This window comes from Oryctolagus cuniculus, chromosome 6 (genome assembly GCF_964237555.1).
Source record: "Oryctolagus cuniculus chromosome 6, mOryCun1.1, whole genome shotgun sequence".
NCBI classification, from domain to species: Eukaryota; Metazoa; Chordata; class Mammalia; order Lagomorpha; family Leporidae; genus Oryctolagus; species Oryctolagus cuniculus.
The window spans coordinates 41,571,478-41,591,530 of record NC_091437.1 but is presented as its reverse complement, the minus strand read 5'-3'; the positions used below and the strand labels follow the sequence as shown (position 1 = coordinate 41,591,530).

Genomic DNA, 20,053 nt, shown 5'->3' with positions numbered 1-20,053 from the left:
GGACAGTGAGAGAGACAGAGAGAAAGGTCTTCCTTTGCCATTGGTTCACCCTCCAATGGTTGCTGCGGCCGGCGCGCTGCGGCCAGCACACCGCGCTGATCCGAAGCCAGAAGCCAGGTGCTTCTCCTGGTCTCCCATGGGGTGCAGGGCCCAAGCACTTGGGCCATCCTCCACTGCACTCCCTGGCCACAGCAGAGAGCTGGCCTGGAAGAGGGGCAACCAGGACAGAATCCGGTGCCCCAACCGGGACTAGAACCTGGTGTGCCGGCGCCTCAGGCAGATTAGCCTAGTGAGCCGCAGTGCCGGCAGAATAGGTTTACTTATGAGTCATCTTCATTCATTCCCTAAGTGAATTCATTGAATATTACGTACTCAGCACTGTGAGGGAAATACAGTTGCTCCGGGCCTGAATCCTACCCCCATGAGCTCACAATTCATGATGTGAAAGGCAAAATGGACTAGCATACATCATATATGGTGATACTGTATCATGGCATTAATAAAGGTCCTCAAATTGCCCATATATTGTGATAGTAATGAAGCCCCCACACCCAAAACTGGTAGAAGAGCCCTGGAAAAAAAACATTTTAAATATAAAGTTTTTATTATAAAAATGTGGAAACACAAAAGTAGATGTATGGTAAACTGACTACCTAGGCATCTATCACAGCTCCAACAACTGTCAACAGTTTACCAGATGTACTTTATCTGGCTATATAGAAAATGCATGGCTAACCATTATAAAGGCAATTACAGGTATTCTAACACTGACTGAACACTTCAGCAGGCATTCCCAAAAATAAGGAGGTTCTCTTCCATAATTAAAATTCATTTACCAAGTCTCACAAAATTAACAATGATCTCCTTCCATCATGTAATACAAAGTCTAATAGCTAAAAACATAGCCTTTATTAAAAAAAAATCTTGATGAACCAAGACACAATCAAGAATCATATTTTACATTTGGTTGTTAAACACACTGGTCTCTTCAAATCTAAAACTTCCTCCCCACTGTTTTTGTTTTGATGACACTGACTTTTAAGAGATCATGGCAGTTGTCTCATAAACTGTCCTGCATTCTGGATTTGTCTGATTGCTTCTCTGTCATGCTTAACATGTTCCTCTATCCCCTACATTTCCTGTAAACTGAAGCTAGTTCTAAAGGCCTGATTAGATTCAGGCTCAAGGTCTTTGGCAGATGACAACACAGGTAGAGCTATATAGCCTAGGGCACCCCATCAGGAGGCACTTAATGCTGGTGTCCCACCTTTGGTGCTGTTAAGTGTGATGCTTGGGTTAAAGCGGTGATGGGCAGACCAAGGAGGAAGGAACTGTTTACTCTGCTGGATGGAATTATGAAAGTCTTCACGGGCAATGCCTGGCATTTGAAAGGAGGCATGAAAGGGTTTATGTGAATCTACTGGGTGGAGAAGGCAGGAGAAGGGCTCCACAGCTACACATGGAGACATAGTTTATGGAAAGAGAATGACAGGTTTGAGGAAGTAGGCGGTGGTAACCAAATGTGGGCTGACAATTATCACAACAACAGGCACTTAGGGTGAGTTTATTATGTTCCAGGAACTATGCTAAGTGATTCATTTAATCCTCTTGCAGCCCAGTGGGATGAATGGGAAGGGGGAGAGGAGCACTGCATGGTGATCTATTAGGCTGGACGAAGAGCATTCAGGTGAGCGGGCCCCAGGGTACCGGAAGGGAGGAATTCAAGAGCCCACTGACCACGCCTACAGCTTCACTCCCTTTCACAGTAGGGGAGGGAGGGGTAGTGGGGCTTGTGTCACTCTTGTCCCACTTGAGGCAGGGCGTGGCACTCAGGTCATGGGCACATCACACAGAGGTCCCCCCCTCCTTCCTACCACATCACCCAACAACTGGCATCCAGGCGGCCACATCAGAGGGGATGGTGAGCTACACAGGTTGGGTCAAGGGACCAGCTTCAACTTCCAAGGTTCCAAGACGGCAAGTGCCTGTAACTTTAAGTTACGTAGCCGGATGGCGACAGAGGCAGGACTAGAACTCAAGCTTGTGTCTCTTCATTCCAAGTCTGTTATACTTTCTTCATGGTTTCAATTTAGAACCAAACAGGGATCAAGACACAGTTGCTGGGGTAGGTGTTGTGGCCCAGCGGGTTAGGCTACAGAGTGCTGGTTCCAGCCCTGGCTACTCTACTTCAGATCTAGCTTCCTGCTAACATGCATTCAGGGAGGTAGCCAGGTATTTGACCCAAGCAGCCAATGTGGGAAACTTGGGTGGAGTTCCAGGCTTCTGGCTTTGACCTGGCCCAGTTGCGTTAGCATTTGAATGAACTAGCAGATGTAAGATAATGCTGTCACTTTGCCTTTCAAATAAATGTTAACTAAATAAACATTTAAAAAGACAACAGATGCTGAAGACTGGTTGTTTGGATGTCAGGTAATCCATGGAATCTATTATTTTTTTATTTCTGTTTTCCCACTTTGGGACTCCTGAGGATGAGGTGGGGATGGAAACGGGGGCTTCTGGAGTCCCCTCTTCCACACACACACACAAGCTGGAGTCACTACGGTCTCCAGGAGCTGCAACATAAAGCCCTGGTCCGCTGCTCAGTGTGTGAAGATAGTGGTGCCTCCACCCTGGGGCCTGGCTACCTGAGCACACATCTCTGCCCTGGTACTAACCAGCTGTACAACCTGAGTTGGTCACTTTCCTTCTCTGTGCTTCTGTTTAGTCAAATATATATATTTGAAAGGCTGAGTGCCAGGGAGAGAGATGGGGGGAAGAGGGGAAGGGAGAGATCTTTCATCTTGCTAGTTCATTCCTCAAATTCTTGCAGCAGCCGGGGCTGGGTCAGGCTAAAGCCAGGAACCAGAAGCTCCATCAAGGTCTGGCATGTGGGTGGCAGGGGTCCAAGCAGTTAGGCCATCATCCACTGAGTCCTAGGAACATTAGTAGCAAGCTGGATCGGAAGTAGAGCAGCCAGGACTCAATTCCAGGCACCCTGAAAGGGGATGCCAGAATTGAAAGCAGCTTAACCTGCTGCGCCTCAAAGCCAGCTAGTGTCTTCTGCTGTAATTGGCGCACTGTAACAATGCTGCATATAGTTGGGTATGGGAGGTTTAACTAACTCAAGGAGTAAGGGGTCACTAGGGGCCTGCCCCAAGATAAAGGCCAGGGATCTTCAATGTTTGCGAGTCGGGAGGCTTGCATGCCTGCTCCAAGCTATGAGTTTGACAAACTGTCTAGACTGCACACAGCCTGCCTGTTCTATGAAGTCCACTCAGATGACCTGCGCTCAGATTAAAGCTGCCTTACCCAGAATTTAAAGGATAGCTAGAATGATCTAAACTAGCTGTAATAGGGAGGGGAAGCAGGCCTAGATGTCCCCTTCCCGACCACAAACTCAGACTCAGAAGGCCTGGGGTTTAGAGCCGAGCCCTCCGTGAGCTGCCACCTGCTTGCTTTTGGGTAAACCCACTTCACCTTTGTGTCTCACTTTCCTCCATGAAATGAGGGTAAAAATCCCAGTTTTTGACAAGACGAAATAAAGCAGATTTCTGATGATTCTTTGAGAATGGAAGAAAACAAGCAAGCAAAATGTTTCTTCAAAGCATATTTAATAACCTGAAAAACTGACGTCAATATGTTGATATTTTCTTTCTGAATTTAATTTTTGATGTAAAAATTTACAAAAGGAATACATTAATACATTCTCATGGTAAAATATTCACAGTACAATATTAAGTGAAAAGAGGCAACCATTGTATATGAAAGTTGACTTCAACTTTGTTTAAAAAAAGTGTAAGTACACTGAAAAAATAAACATAAATAAATCCACAAACCGATTAACAGTGTTACCTCTGGTGCTGGGATTATCAGATTATTATCTTCATCTTTATTTCTCTATACTGCCCACATGATTTCAGATTAGAATGTTTTATTTATTTATGCTTTGTTTATATGAAAGCAGAGTGACAGAGAGAGAGGGAATCATAGAGAGATCTTTCATCTGCTGGTCACTCCCCAAATCACCACAGTAGCCAAAGCCAGGAATCTGAAACTCCATTCTGGTTTCCCACACATGTGGCAGAGGCCTTCCTAGGTGTGTGAGCTGGAAGATGGATAGGAAGCAGAGCAGCTGAGACTCAAATGCAATACCAACATGGGATGCTGGCCCAACCTGCTGTGCACACAATACCAGCCCCAGGATGCACTACTTTTATAAACAGAAGAAAACTACAGCCTTTTCAAAACTTAAAAAAAAAAAAAATTTTTGGCTGGCGCCGCAGCTCACTAAGCTAATCCTCCACCTGCGGCGCCGGCACATCGGGTTCTAGTCCCGGTTAGGGCGCCGGTTCTGTCCCAGTTGCTCCTCTTCCAGTCCAGCTCTTTGCTGTGGCCTGGGAGTGCAGTGGAGGATGGCCCAAGTGCTTTGGTCCCTGCACCCGCATGGAAGACCAGGAGGAAGCACCTGGCTCCTGGCTTTGGATTGGCGCGGCGCCCCGGCTGCAGCACACCGGCCGCAGTGGCCATTTGGGGGGTGAACCAACAGAAGAAAGACCTTTCACTCTGTCTCTCTGTCTCTCACTGTCTAACTCTGCCTGTCAAAAAAAAAAAAAAAAATCTTATTAGAGGGAGCTGGTGTTGTGGTGCACTGGGTTAAACCAACACCTATGATACAGACATCCCATATCAGAGTGCCAGTTTGAATCCAGCCTAGTCTGTTTTAAATCTAGCTCCCTGTGAAGGCACCTGGAAACCGCAGAAAAATGGCACAGGTACTTGAGCTCCCACCACCCATGTAGGAGATCAGGATGGAGTTGCTGATTCCTGGCTTCCATCTGGCCTAGCCCTGGCCACTGTGACCATCCAGGAAGTGAACCAGCAGATGGAAGATCCCTTTCTCTCTCTCTCTCTCCTGTGCTCTCTGTCACTCTGCCTTTCAAGTATATAAAACACATGTTTAAAAAAAAGAGACAGAGAAAGCTTCCACCCACTGGTTCACTCCCCAGATACCTGCAATTGAAGTAGGCAGGCATACAGGCTAAAATTGGTTAGATTTGTGAGCTGAAAGACCACGCCTTCACTACGCCCCTGTATGACCTCATCCCCCTACCTGGCCACACCTGGGTGCCCACCAGCCAATCAGGTTAATTAACCACTCCCCTTTGGAAGTAGGTTAAAAGCCTGGGACACGGTGTGGTCCGGCCCTGCTCTTCTTCCCTGGCCTCTTGCCAGGAGGAAGGCTTGCTGTAGCCTTGTGCCTCCAGGGTGCATGGCCTTCGGGCCATGTGCTCTAGGCTTCCTGGCCCAGATACAGGCCTAGGTGCTCTTCCACGTGGCTGGTTCCTGGTGCTCAGTATGAACCCCTATTCACCTCTCGCTCTTAAATAAAGCTCTCACTCTCCTATGCATCTTTCTCACTAAATAAAAGCCTAAAATGTACCACGCTGCCTTGTTTACCAGTGCTGGTATTTAGAATTCTCTAAAGCTTAGGCAAGAACCCTCTTGGGCTTATTAATATTGGGGGTTTAGTAATAATCCCGTGGTGAAATCATATGGCACCCCAAATTCCGGTAGCACATGTGGCACCCTGGATAGCATTTCCAGGGAACTTTAAGGGGCCACATTTTAGTGTAGATTTTAGGGGGTCATGTCTGATTTCACAATGGCTGAGGCTGAGCCAGCCCAAAAGGTCAGGAGCTGGGAACTCAATCCCAGCCCCTTACACGGGTGGTAGGAGCCCAACTACATCAGTCATCACTGCTGCCTCCTGGGTTGCACATTAGCAGGAAGCTGGAATTGAGAGAGGAGTCAGGTTGAACCCAGGATACAGGGGCTTAACCACTGTGCCTAACAGAAAAATAAAACAATGCATTTGAAACCATTCAAAGCTATCTAAAAGCAAGTTAGATACCTCCATGTCAGTAATCAGAAGTCTTTAAGATGAAAATTCTGCCTGTGCACCACCCACCTTCCCAGCCCCAAGCCTGCCTCAGACTAGGGTCACAGCCCTGGGTCAGTCCTCACTGCATTTCTTTGAAAGTCTGGTTCAGAGCTCTCTGCACCCTTGGCTTCCAGTACTTCACAACCTCTTTGGCATGACTTTTCCCTTTCTGAATTCAGGCCAGAGGAACCGTGGGCAATGCTCCACGGAGCTGGAGAAGACACTGGACATCCCTGCAGAGGGACCAGGTTACGAACTCAGCTGGGAAGGTCTGTTATTCATGGGTCTCAAAACCAAGCGGTGACCTTCATGACCCCCCTCTTGGGTTATCTTGCCTCACAGCCTTAATGAACCTAGAAGCTCAAAATCCCACAGAAGATCATTTCCGTCACAATGAGTATGCGCCAACCTCTTCAGTCTGGCATTTAAAGGTCTGCAGCAGCTGACCCAACCTTCCTTACAGCTCCCCTGTACCAATCCAGCGGTTTGCCTGCCAGCTCAAAAGCCAGGTCAGGAAGGGACAAGAGACAGTGGGTGTGAGGTAATGGGGAAAGGTGGGGACTGTGGCAAACTGGAGCAAACCCAGAGTTTCTAAAGGGATAGCTACTTCTCTGTGCCAATCAACTGCTGCTCGGTGGGCTCTACAAAAATTTTCAAGACAATGGAGAAATCTGGATCTTTATGTGAAACCTCCATTTTTAAAATATACACTGGGGGGGCAGTGACGGCGCTGTGGTGGAGCAGGTAAAGCCACCGCCTACAGTGCCAGCATCCCATCTGGGCACCGGTTTTAGTCCCAGCTGCTACACTTCTGATCCAGCTCTCTGCTGTGGCCTGGGAAAGCAGCGGGAGATGGCCTGAGTCCTTGGGCCCCTGCACCCATGAGAGACCTGGAAGAAGCTCCTGACTCCTGGCTTCGGATTGGTTCAGCTTCAGCTGGCCATTGTAGCCATTTGGGGAGTGAAACAGTAGATGGAAGACTCTCTCTCTCTACCTCTTTGTAACTCTTTCAAATAAATAATTTTTTTTTTTAATGTTTTGACAGGCAGAGTGGACAGTGAGAGAGAGAAAGAGAGAAAGGTCTTCCTTTTTCTGTTGGTTCACCCCCCAGTGAACCAACGCTGACGTACCACACTGAGCCAAAGCCAGGAGCCAGGTGCTTCTCCTGGTCTCCCATGCAGGTGCAGGGCCCAAGCACTTGGGCCATCCTCCACTGCACTCCCAGGCCACAGCAGGGAGCTGGACTGGAAGAGGAGCGACTGGGAAAGAATCCGGCGCCCCGACCGGGACTAGAACCTGGGGTGCCGGCGCCACAGGCGGAGGATTAGCCTAGTGAGCCGCGGCCTCAAATAAATAAATCTTTTTAAAAAATAACAGTAATAAAGCATACACTTGGGCCAGTGTTGTCGCACAGCAGGTTAAGCCACTGCCTGGGATGCCAGCATCCCATATGAATGCTGCTTCAAGTCCCTGCTGCTCTACTTCCTATACAGTTCCCTGCTAATGCACTTGGGAAAGCAGCAGAAAATGGCCCAAGTCCTTAGGCCTCTGCCACCCACGTGGGAGACCCAGATGGAGTTCCAGGCTCCTGGCTTCAGCCTGGCTCAGCCCCAGCTATTGTGGCCATTTGGGGAGTGAACCAGCAGACGGAAGATTTTCAATTCTGCCTTTCAAATAAATAAAATAAATATTAAGAAAAGATTGGCATGTGTGCTAGGCTGATCTTCTGTATGTTAAGATAACTGAAAATGGATCTTGATGTGAATGGAAGGGGAGAGAGAGTGGGAGGGGGGAGGGTTGTGGGTGGGAGGGACGGTATGGGGGGGAAGCCATTGTAATCCATAAGTCGTACTTTGGAAATTCATATTCATTAAATAAAAGTTAAAAAAAAAAAGAAAAAAGAAAAGATTGGCAGCCAATTCACTAAACACATTTGTTCAGTCTGCTGGTCACAGTCTGTAACTTGCCTTCAGGACACACTGACCTTTTCTTCCTCTGCACCTCTGCTTTTGCTGCTCTCACTGCCAAGAACCCTTCCACCTGTGTGGCTCTAATGAGCTCCATGTACTCTTGTCAGGCCCAGCCAAAACACCCCCTCTTCCACAAGCATTCCTGGATAACCTCAGCCAGAAGTGACATGCCCTCCCTGGGGCTGGTTCAGCTCATGCCAAAGCTGTTTCAGTAAGAGTCCCAACTCTCCTGGCAGACAATGAGCTCCTGAACTAGTCACCAAATCCTATGGAGCACCTGCTACACTGCAGGCACCAAGCTAGGCACTAGGGATAGGCACACAGCCTACAACGAGATAACAGTCTTTGCCCTGATGAAATATAGGGTCTAGTGCAGGGTACAGATTTAAAATAAATAATCCTCAAGGTATCTAGTTCCAATTGTGATGAGCTCTGTGGAGTTAAGGAAGTTTATAAAAGGGACTTAATCTAGGCAGGAGGATTACGCAGGTCACGAGGTAGCTTGGGGAAGCATTAGCACTAGGACTGCCATGTAAGGTTGTATAGTGTGTATGCTGCACAAAGGTAATCAGTTGAGAGGGCAGAAGAGAGCTGAAATCCTGCTCCTACTTGCTTGCCCAATTGAGCCTTTTTCTAATTTTCCCAAAGGCATTGCATAGACTACCAGGGTTCCTACCACTCCTTCCCTCCCCACAAAACTAAATAAACTCAGAATCTCAGTAAAGTAGTGACCTCCCTCTGTATACACAGCCTAAGGAGATATCCCCTGCTGCCCTTGAACATGCCCACTAAATCCTTCCTGTAGACTGCGGGGGTCCCTGAGTAGCAGCACAGGAGCTAAGACTGAAGAAGCTGCCAAGCAAGCTGGGGCAGGAGGAGCAGCATAGGGGAGGCCTCTGTGGGGAGAAGTTTCAGGGCCAGTATAGCCCGAGTGTGGATGGAGGTGCACAGGAAGGAATCCGGTGCTGGGCTAGGCACTGATGCGTGGCCCAGAAGGCGGCCTAGGGCTTTAGTTCCCATCCCGAGACATCTACACACCCCTAATTCCCAAAAACCTCAGGAGTGGGTTTCACTGCCCACAAACACTCCCACAGCTCCAGGAAGTAGCTCTCCACAGCTCCCACTGTGAGCCACACATGCAGGGGCCACACATGCATTCTTCCATCCCCACCGGCCTAAGGAAGTAAGTGTTACGATTCCAGTTGAACAGGGAAGAAAACAGGGAGGCAGAGATGAGAAGCAGTCTGCCTGACACCGGCCGGCTGTTAACATCGACTGGGACCCACACCCACGTCTGCGGATTTCAAACCCCTTCTCTTGGCTGCCATTTAGCAATGGTTCTCAGTAATAAACAGAAGCCCAAGGAGGGCTGTGGTGCAGTGGGTTAAAGCCCCCGCCTGTAGTGCTGACATCCCATATGGGTGCCTGTTCAAGTCCTGGCTGCTCCACTTCCTATCCAGCTCTCTGCTGTGGCCTGGGAAAGCAGTGGAGGACGACCCCAGTCCTTGGGCCCCTGCACTCACGTGGGAGACCCAGAAGAAACTCCTGGCTCCTGGCTTCAGATTGGCAGAGCTCCAGCCGTGGCAGCCAACTGGGAATGAACCATCGGATGGAAGACCTCTCTCTCTGCCTCTCCTCTCTCTGTGTAACTCTGACTTTCAAATAAATAAATCAATCTAAAAAAAAAAAAAAAAAAAAAAAGGTCCAAGGAGTCTAGAGCCCTGCTGCTCAAAGTGGGGCCTGGGGATGCAACACTGACACCAGCTGCAACTCTGTGTCAGAAATGCAGGCTCTTGGGGCCAGCAGGTTGAGCTGCCACCTGCAACATCAACATCCCAACATCCCGCAGTTTTTGTCCCAGTCCTGGCTGCTCAGCTTTCCACTCAGCTCCCTGCCTATGTGGCCCAGGAAAGCAGTGGAAGATGCCCCAAATGCTTGAGTTCCAGCCACTCACCTAGGAGTCCCACACCAAGTTCCAGGCTCCCGGCTTCAGCTGGGCCCAGCCCGTACCATTGTGGCCACTTGGGAAGTGAACTAGTAGATGCAAGATCTCACTTTCTGTCACTCTTCCTTTCCAATAAATAAAAATAAGCCTTAAAGAAAAAGGGGCCGGCTTTGTGGTATAGTAGGATAAGCCTCTGTCTATGGCACTGGCATCCCATATGGACACTGGTTCATCCCAGCTGTTCCTTTTCCGATCCTGCTCTCTGCCTATGGCCTGGGAAAGCAGTGAAAGATGGGCCAAGTGCTTGGGCCCCTGCACCCACGTGGGAGACCCGGAAGAAGCTCCCGGCTCCTGGCTTCAGATCAGCCCAACCCAGTTCTGGCCATCGCAGCTATTTGAGAAGTGAATCAGTGGGTGGAAGACTTCTCTCTCTGTCACTCCCTCTTTCTGTAACTCTGCCCCTCAAATAAATATGTAAATCTTAAAATAAATAAATAAATAAATAAAACTAATACCAAAAAAAAGAAATGCAGGATCTCGAGTGCCACCTCCATTTGACTGAACCCGAGTGCATACACTGGACTCCTGGGCGCCATGACAAGCTGAGAACTAGACCAGAGACCTAGAGCAGAGCAGCGCGCTGCCTCTGCAGCCCTGCCACAACCTGAAGCCGCCAGCACCAACTGTCCTGCGGGCCCATCGGCCTCCGGCTTGCCCTGTACTTCCAGTCCGAGAGGCTGGGAGCCCCCATCGTCAACTCCAAAGAGGAACCACTCCACACTAAGCTTCTACTCACTTCCTCAGGAATGATCGGTCCTCATCCAGGACCCCATCTAAAGCTGTCTGGCCATTCTACTCCTAAGGTACTGATCCAGATCCTCGCTGGCTTTCAGGGTGTAATGGTGAGCACTGTGGACTCTGAATCCAGATCCTCTCCCACTTGGGGTCCACGAGGACCCCCTCCCCCAGGTCATTTTCTGGAACTCACTTTGCACAAGATAATTCCCTATCAGCCTGCATGTGGGCAGCAGAATGGCTCCTAGGAACGTTCAACAGGGGAGGAAAAGCCCTGTTCCCCTTCAGCTCTGAGGCCACGTGCTGTGTGACTGCAGGCAAAGTCCCACCTCCACTGCCCCACCCCTTTAAACATGGCTGGGTGGCCTGGCAGGTAACACGACGGAAGTTCATCGGCTTAGGTGGCACACTAGGGCGCAGTGGCGACTGTGGCAACCACAAGGCGCCGCGCCCTGTCAGCAGCAGCTGCTGTAATCACGGGACACGTGTCCTGTCAGACTCTCATTGCCAAGTCTCGGGGGTCTGATGTCCCCCTCTGACGTGTATGATGTTTAACGTGCAGCACCACTAGTGAAACTCCACAACACAACACCGTGTGGGGCCCGATACGGAGGAGGGGCAGGCCGGGTCTGCCCGCGGGCCGCCATGCCCGGCCTGGCTGAGGCCCACGCCTTCCGGGGCCCCGGCCCCCTCCCCAGGCCTCTCCAGGAGCGGGCCCTGCGCGGGGACTCAGCCCTGACGGGGCCGCCGGGTGGCTCGGCGTCGCTGGCTTCACACCCTCCCTACCTGCTCGGCCGCTCTCCGCGACGGCCCGCAGCGCCGCAGCCATGACTCAGCCTCCGCCGGCCGAGCCGCGCGCAGCGGGGCCGGGGCGGGGCCGGACGGGGCGGGGCGCCGGGGCGGGGGCTGGAGGGGGAGGAGAGAAGCGAGAGGAAGGGAGAGGGGAGCGGGACGAGGAGAGAGGAAGAGGGGGACGCGGCCCGGGTAGGGGAGGGCACTGGGCGGGGACTTGCCGGCCCCAGTGGGCTTGCCCTTCCCCCACCCCGCGTGCACGTGGTTCGCAGCCGCACCCACGGGTATGGGTGGGGCAGCGCTGGGGAAAGCGCCTTACCGGCGTGCGCAGGCCTGGGGCACTGGGCAGTTGGGGGGTGCGGGGTGGGGGACACGGGGCGGGCTGAGGCCGGCTTCCTGAGGGTTCGCTGTAAGGGGTAGGTCGGCACGTGGAAAGGGCCAGGGCGAAAGGAGCTTCCTGGGCGCATTTTGGTGTGTGCGCAGGTGGAGCTGGTGCCGTGCAAGGCTCTTTGGAGGGCATCTCCACGGGTCCTCCCTCAGCAGTGTTGTGGACCATCAGGAGGAACGAACAAAATAGGCTTCGGGAGCGTGACTGTACATAGGACAGGGCTTTTCACGCGTCTTTTTGTATTGGGGGGGGGGTGCAGTAAGAGCCGTGTGTGTGTGTGTGTGTGTGTGTGTGTGTGTGTGATTGAATAGTGTCTGTACCCATGTGCCTTGTGTGACCGCAGCAGCTAGGAGCCTGTGTGTGTATGGGTGTGTACCTGTGTGTGCTTGAATGGCAAGTGTGGGTATATGGCACCTATAGGCTCTCTGAGTTTGTGTTGAAATGTGTATGTACATGAAGTTGTGGGTGTCAGGCTGCAGATCCGTGGGTGTGTAGTTTTGGTGTGCCCGTGTTGTGTGAATGTACGTGTTTCTCAGAGTCCTTATGGACATGCCTGTGGCTGTCTTGATGTGTTCTGTGGCTGCCCTCCTGACTCATCTGGGAGAAAGGCCAGGTGATTGTTAAGGGTTGGGCTGGTCGAGGCAGCCTCTTAGGAGGAGGAGGAGGAAGAGGAGGCCCTCCAGGTGGGGGCCACAGGAAGCAGGAAAGAGCCCTGTGTGCTGTCCCACTGCACAGACCATTCAGAGCAGCGGGCGGCGAGGAGGCCAGAGTCCGGCGCAGCAAGACCGGCGCAAGGAAGACCTTGGGTGTCCAGATGGGTTGTCCATTGTCCATTGTAGCCATGCTTGATCTGCAACTCTCCTGTGTTCTGCAGAGTGTTGTCCTGGGTCTTTTTTTTTTTTTTTTTTTTTAAGATTTATTTATTTGAAAGAGTTACAAAGAGGGAGAAATAGAGATCTTCCATCTGCTGGTTCACTCCCCAGATGGCTGCAATAGCCAGGGCTGGGCCAGGCCAAAGCCAGGAGCTGGGAGTGTCATCTGGGGCTCCCAGGTGGGCACGGGGGCCCAGTGACTTCAGCCATTTTCTGCTGCTTTTCCCAAGCACATCAGAAGGGAGCTGAGTTGGAAGTGGAGCAGCTGAGACATGAACCGGCACCCATATGGGATGCTGGCATCATAGGTGGAGGCTTTACCTGCTCTGCCACAATGCTGGCCTGTGTCCTTGGGCCTTAACAGTAGCAATGCTGATGGGGCATTACTCTGTCTGCCCTGGAAAAGCGCTTAATAGGCATTGGGTCAGCTCAGTGAGGCACAGACACAGTATCCCTACTTTTACGCTAGGGGGAAGAAGTGTCTGCACAACCCGTGAGGGTGCCTCAGGTTCCAGAAGCTCCATGTCTTTCAACCTCTACTGACATAGGCCAGTTACTTCACTGTTGTGGGTGGCTGTCGTGTGCATTGGGTGACCAGCAGTCCCTGGTCTCTGTGCTAACATAAGGCTTGCCAGCTGGGCTACCTTGCCAAGCTGTTCAACCTCTGTGCCTCGGCCACAGAAAGCCCAGGGCCCTGGGCCTTGGAGACACCTCTATAACATGTGCTAGTATCATTTAAATTACAAGAGTTTCCTGGAGGGGGCGTCCCCAGAGCCAGCAGACCCTTTTCAGAATTCTGGAAGCTGTTGGTTCTGCAGGTTTTCCAGGTTCAGTCAGAACACTGTGGTTCTGGGCCAAAAACCGGTTCCATTTTATGCTGTTATGTGTTAACGCTATTTCATCCTTGAAAATAAAACAGCCTGGCTCTCCCGGCTCTGGCAGAACCCAGTTATAATATGCATGTAGCATGCTACGTTGTAGCCAGAGCAGGTCCTCAGGAAAGGCAATTTGGAGCCACCAGTAGGGTGCTAACCTGGGCCCAGGCCCAAGCTGGGTGTCCATGCTGCCATGGGAGCTGGCCACCCTGGCAAGGCAGGGCAGGGCAGGACCAGAAATGCAGGAGGATGTAGTGCTCTTTCCTGTGCACAGGAGGCTTGGGATTCCCACGCCAGGCAAGAAACAGACAACAGAGGACTTCCGTGCCATCTCTGCCCCTGCCACTTGGGAATCTCCCTTCTCTTGACTGCGGCACCATCTCTCCAAGGCTTAACACTTGCAGTGTGCTGGTGTTTGCAGGGCCCTGTGCTCCTTTCCTCTTGGGAGAGTTCTGAGCCAGGTGGTTAAGGGTGAGGGTGTGCTGCCTGCTGACGTGTGTGCTTGGAAAGGCAGTTCACCTGTCTGCCTCGGCTCCCTGGTTTCTATAGTGGGGATCCTGAGACCCTATCTCACAGGACTGTGTAAGATAGCACATATAGAGGAGGCTCATAGCCCTGTAGGATGCCCTTAATAAATAGCAGCCACCACTGTTGCTATTATTCTTGATTAACAATAAAATACAAATGAGCACTTCCTAATTGCCAAGCACCGTGCCAAGCTCTGAACAATTCTTTTCTCACCTGATGCCTTCAGCAGCCCTATGAGGAAGGTGCTATTATTAGCCCATAGCTGGGAGGAGGACGCTCAGGGACAATGGTGTGAAGTAACTTACCGGGTGACAGCTTCTGAGCCGTAGCTCTGAGTGGGAAGCAGTCTTACCCCTGCAGAGCCTGCTTCCCTACCCTGCTCTACTGAAGCTCACTGCAACATGGGGAGGAGGTCTCCATCTGGGGCTGAGAGAAGCAGGCAGTGACCAATAGGAACCCCCTGGGCAGAAGCAAGGGTTTGGGCACAAGGGGAGTGAAATCCACCCCGCCATTTATTTAAAAAAATTATTTTTATTTGAAAGGCAGAGTTACCGAGAGGGACAGAGAAGTTCCGTTTGCTGGTTTACTCCCCTGATAGCCGCAATAGCAGGATGGGACTGAACCAAAGCTAGGAGCTTCATTTGGGTCTCCCACATGGGTGGCAGGGGCCCAAGTACTTGGGTCATCTGCTGCTGCTTTCCCAGGCACATTAGCAGGGAGCTGGATCAGAAGACAAGCAGCAGTTACTCAAAGTGGAGCCCAGGCAGGATGCTGACATGGAAGGCGGCAGCTTAATCCACAGTGCCACAACACCGACCCTGAAATTTCCCTTCTTAGGAAGCAGTGGTAACACGGAGCCCTGTGGCTGTGGCCTTGTGGCCTTCTAAGGATTATCACCGAGTTTGAATGGGTGCATGGAGTTTATTTGTATTATAAGCCAGGACCCATACTGTTCCCGTACTGTTTGAATTGGACTAAAGGGAAGGTAAAGAAAGGCATTTGCTGGCTACAAGTCAGGGGAGCAGATGAGTGATCCCTTGTAGAGGCCGGAGAAACATGGTGCCATTAACTGTAGCTGTGACAGCCTAGCTAGGTGAGAGCCAGAGTAAGGTCTGTGCGAAGGGTCAGTTCCTCCCACACATTGCCAAAACAGACTAAGGGAGCCATGTGATAACTAGTTTTGATGTTTTTATTTTTGACAGAGTGGACAGTGAGAGAGAGAGAGAGACAGAGAGAAAGGTCTTCCTTTTGCCGTTGGTTCACCCTCCAATGGCCGCCGTGGTCAGTACCACACCGATCCGAAACCAGGAGCCAGGTGCTTCTCCTGGTCTCCCATGCGGGTGCAGGACCCAAGGACCTGGGCCATCCTCCACTGCACTCCCGGGCCATGGCAGAGAGCTGGCCTGGAAGATGGGCAACCGGGATAGAATCTGTCACCCCAACCGGGACAAGAACCCGGTGTGCCGGCGCCGCAAGGCGGAGGATTAGCCTATTGAGCCGCGGCGCCGGATAACAGTGAGGTTGTCTTAATTATCTGTTGCTGTGTAGCAAATTATCCCAAAGCTTAGTGGCTTAAAACAATGCACATTTATTCTCATGGTTTCTGGGGATCCGGATTTCAGGAGTGGTTTAGCTGCATGTCTCTGGCTCAGGTCACTTCGGAAGTTACAGTCGAGATGTCAGCTACATGGTGGGCGTTGTGGCACTCCAGGATAAGCCACTGCTGCTTGGGACACCTGCCTCCTTCACTTCCCATCCAGCTCCCTGCTAATGTGCCTGGGAAGCTGCCAGTGATGGCTCAAGTTCTTGAGTTCCTGTCACCCACATGGGAGACCTGGATGGCATTCCTGGCTCCTGGCTTCCTGGCTGTTGCAGGCGTTTGGGGCAGTGAGCCAGTGGATAAAAGATCTCTCTTTCTCTGTCACTCTACCTTTCAAGTTAATAAATAAATATTAAAAAAAAGATGTCAGCTAAGTCTGAAGTCATCTGAAGACCTGATGAGCTGGCACACTGAGATGGCACACTGGCCTCCCCATTGGTAGCAGGCCTCAGTTTATCACCAAGTGGACCTCCCCAGAGGGCTCCTGGGACATCTGTATAAAGGTAGTGGGGTGGGGTTGGGGCAGGTTTCCTCCACACCAAAGCAGAGTAAGATAAAGGCCACAGTCCTCCATAGCCAGCTTCAGAAGTCCCCACTGTTGTTTTCCTGAATGCCTTGTGGGTTACCCTGAGCAGCTCTGCTCAGGTTACCCAGGTCAGCTTGTGGGAGGGGACCACGCAAGAACGTGAACACTGGAGCCATCTTGGAGGCTGAAAAATCACAGTGGTCCTCACTGAAGATTTGTTTGCTATGATATGGGAGGTTTTAGATTTCAAATATAATCCAGTATTCAAAAGGGTACTGCCAGCACCTAAAAGTTGAGAGCTGCTCATCGAATTGGCTTAATTTTAGCTAGGCCCAACTGTGATGTTCTCTGGGAGGCAGGAGTCTTCTAGCATTAGCGATAGTTCCATGTGAAATAAAGCTGTACAATCCAGACACGGTGAGTGTTCATTTCCTGTGCCGGCTGTCAACAGGGCACTGTGCTAAAGAGCATGAATTTTGCAGCCAGACAGAACTGGATTATAATCTCGATTTTCCTATTGAAGGAGATTTGAGAAATTTGTTTAGCTTTCTGAGCCTCAGTGTCTCCGTGTGTAAAATGGGTTAAGATCAACTACAGGGTTGTGTCAGGTGGAACACAGGGTGCGGAGCTGTGCTAATGGCGGTCAGGTGCTCAACCAACATTGTCCCGTGAACCTATTATTAATAATATTAACAATAAAGTAAAACTCACATTTATTGAGCTCATATTATTTTTGGTCTCTAAAGTTTAGAGCAGTTAAGAACCTTACCCAAGGGGCCAGTGCCATGGTGCAGTAGGTTAATCCTCTACCTGCAGCACTGGCATCCCATATGGATGCAGGTTCTATTCCTGGTTGCTCCTCTTCCAATCCAGCTCTCTGCTATGGCCTGGGAAAGCAGTAGAAGATGGCCCAAGTCCTTGGGGCCCCTGCACCTGCATGGGAGACCAGGAAGAAGTGCCTGGCTCCTGGCTTCAGATTGGCGCAGCTCCAGCCGTTGTGGCCATTTGGGGAGTGAACCAACAGAAGGAAGATCTTTCTCTCTGTTTCTATCTCTCTCACTGTCTGTAACCCTACCTCTCAAATAAATAAATAGGTAATCTTAAAAAAAAAAAAAAAAAGAACCTTACCCAAGACACACAGGTACGAGCTGGCATTGTGGTGCAGTGGGTTAAGCCACTATCTGCCACACTAGAATCCCCCTATAGCAGCACAAGTTGGAGTCCTGGCTGTTCTGCTTTTTTTTTTTTTTTAGATTTGTTTATTTATTTGAAAGGCAGAGTTACAGAGAGGCAGAGAGAGTGAGCGAGAGTGCTAGCTTCCATCCTCTGGTTCACTTCCCAGATGGCCACAACAGCCAGAGCTGGGCTGGTCCAAAGCTAGGAGCCAGGAGCTTCTTCCTGGTCTTCCATGTGGGTTCAGGGGCCCAAGGACTTGGACCATCTTCCTCTGACTTCCCAGGCACATTAGCAGGGAGCTGGATGGGAAGTGGAGCAGCCATAAGTTGAACCAGTACCCATACATGAGATGCTGGCACTGCAGCTTTACTTGCTATGCCCTATTCTGCTTCTGATCCAGCTCCCTGATAATGCCTCTGGAAAGCAGCAGCAGAAGACCAAAGTATCTGGGTCCTTGCTACCCATGTGGGAGATCCTGATGAAGTTCCTGGCTGCTGGCTTCAGGCTTAAGCCTTCAGCCTGGTCCACACCCTGCAGTTATGGCCATTTGGGGAGTGAACCAGCAGAATGAAAGATCTCTCTCTCTCTTTCTCTAAATTTAAAATAAGTAAATAAAAAATCTTAAAAAAAGAAAAAAAATACACAGGAGAGCTGGGACTCAAATCCAGGCCTCATTCCAAAGCCATACTCTTGGCTAACTCACTCTTTGTACTTAGCAATATTCTGCAATGATCTCAGCATTATGCCGCTCTGCATTCTTCCTCCCCCACTTCCCCTGCCTTTTGGATATACAGGAATGTAGCATACTTAGATAATGGTTTTCCTGTTGTTGGAGTCCTAGTTTCCAGTTTTTTATTTGCTTGTTTGCTTGTTTTACTATTTTTAAAAATTTTTTATTTATTTATTTGAGAGGTAGAGTTACAGACAGTGAGAAAGAGAGACAAAAAGGTCTTCCTTCCATTGGTTCACTTCCCAAATGGCCACAATGGCTGGAATTGTGCCGATCTGCAGCCAGGAGCTAGGCGCTTCTTTCTGGTCTCCCATGCGGGTGCAGGAGCCCAAGAACTTGGGCCATCTTCTACTGCTTTCCCAGGCCACAGCAGAGAGCTGGACTGGAAGAGGAGCAACCAGGACTAGAACCAGCGCCCATTTGGGATGCCGGCGCCGCAGGTGGAGGATTAACCTAGTGCGCCACGGTGCCAGCCCCTGCTTGTTTTACTATTAACAGTGCCTGGGCCTTTGCCCAGTGCTCCCAGTATGCTAGGGATGGTGCTAGGAGTTTGACCTATGTACTTCGTTTCATCCTCCACCAGCCAAGGACACATAGCTTTGAACTTAGCTAACCTAGAATGCCTCTCAAGGACTGCAAATTCCCATCTTTCTCAATCCTTGAAGTTGTTCCCTCCAGCAGGGACCCCAAAGAGGACCTTTAGTTCCTCTCTAGGCAGGTTTACCTGAGAGAATGGGGAAGTGAACTTGGAGTTTCCAAACCCTGGCTTAACAAAAGGACAGCCCTTGGTAGGCTCTCAGCAGCCTGGGCTCCCGGGATGTTGCCTGTAGCAGTCAGGGTAGGCTGGGTTGTGCTGCACTAAGAACTCCAAGAGTGTGGCTTGAAGCACCTCTTGGGGGATAGTGGTGGACTGTTCAGGTCTCAGGTCCATGGAGCAGCCAGGTTGTCCTTCCAGGAGACAGGGGAAAACTGAACAAATTCCTCTTGGGATTGACACACCACTCATCTCTTTTCATTTGTGGACATAGCCACACTTGTCTCTCAAGTGGCAGGGAAGTACACCCTAGCATGTACCCAGAGTAAGGAGAGCTGGAATATTTGGTGACCATCACTAATTACTACACAGGTCTTGCCTTTTGGGCCAGTGTTGTGGTACAGCAGCTTTAGCTGCCTCTCGGGATGCTGGCATCCTATATGGGAGCGCTGCTTCAAGTGCCTGCTGCTCCAGTGTGGATCAGGCTTCCTAATGTGACTGGGAGGGAACCGGATGATGGCCCAAGTATTTGAACCCCTGAAACCCACGTAGGAGACCCAGATGGAGTCCTGGGCTGGCCCAGCTCTGGTCGTTGCAGCCATCTGGGGAGTGAACCAGAAGAAGGAAGGAAGATCTTTCTCTGTGTGTCATTCTTTTTGAATAAATAAATAATATCATTTAAAAAGGAAAACAGTCTTGTCTTTCACTTATCTTTTAGAAAAAGAGGCTGACAATCCTGTGTCTTGGAGCAAACACATCCAGGCCGGAAGAGGCTTAGCAGTGTGTCCTGGAAGAAAGATCTTTGCCTTTAAAATCCCTCTTGCTCATACTCTGAAACCCGGCTGGTGCTGAATCTCAAGGAACCCAAGAAGGTAAGGAGGATAGAGAGGATGGGTCGGGGACATGGGAGCAGGATCCCACCAATAGCCAAAAGGGACCATGGGTAGAGCACTGATTCCCCAAATGCATTATCCCAGAGTCACTGAGAACCTGTGCCCTTGGTTTGACTCCTGTGTCTCCTGGACAAGTCATCTGGAAGCAGTGTAATGAGAATGGATACAGCAGCCAGAATACTCAGCACCAAAGAAGAATGATCTAGAATCGACATTCCACATAGGCACCTCAGAAGCCACGCTGAGAGAAAAAAAAGGCGCTGGCAGA

The 20,053-nt window shown here is 50.6% G+C and overlaps 1 protein-coding gene across 2 annotated transcripts in view; it reads right to left on the bottom strand.

The window, feature by feature from the left end:
- LARP1 (La ribonucleoprotein 1, translational regulator) overlaps positions 1–11,555 on the bottom strand; it is a 126,652-nt gene extending 115,097 nt beyond the window's left edge. Inside the window, exon 1 of one of the 2 annotated variants that reach the window (XM_051844403.2) lies at positions 11,438–11,555. In XM_051844403.2, the coding sequence (XP_051700363.1) occupies positions 11,438–11,480 (43 nt within the window). In that variant the 5' untranslated portion in view covers positions 11,481–11,555. The remainder of the gene's footprint in view (positions 1–11,437) is intronic. The other variant, XM_070076354.1, reaches the window with a different exon arrangement.
- Between the last annotated feature and the right edge of the window lie 8,498 nt (positions 11,556–20,053).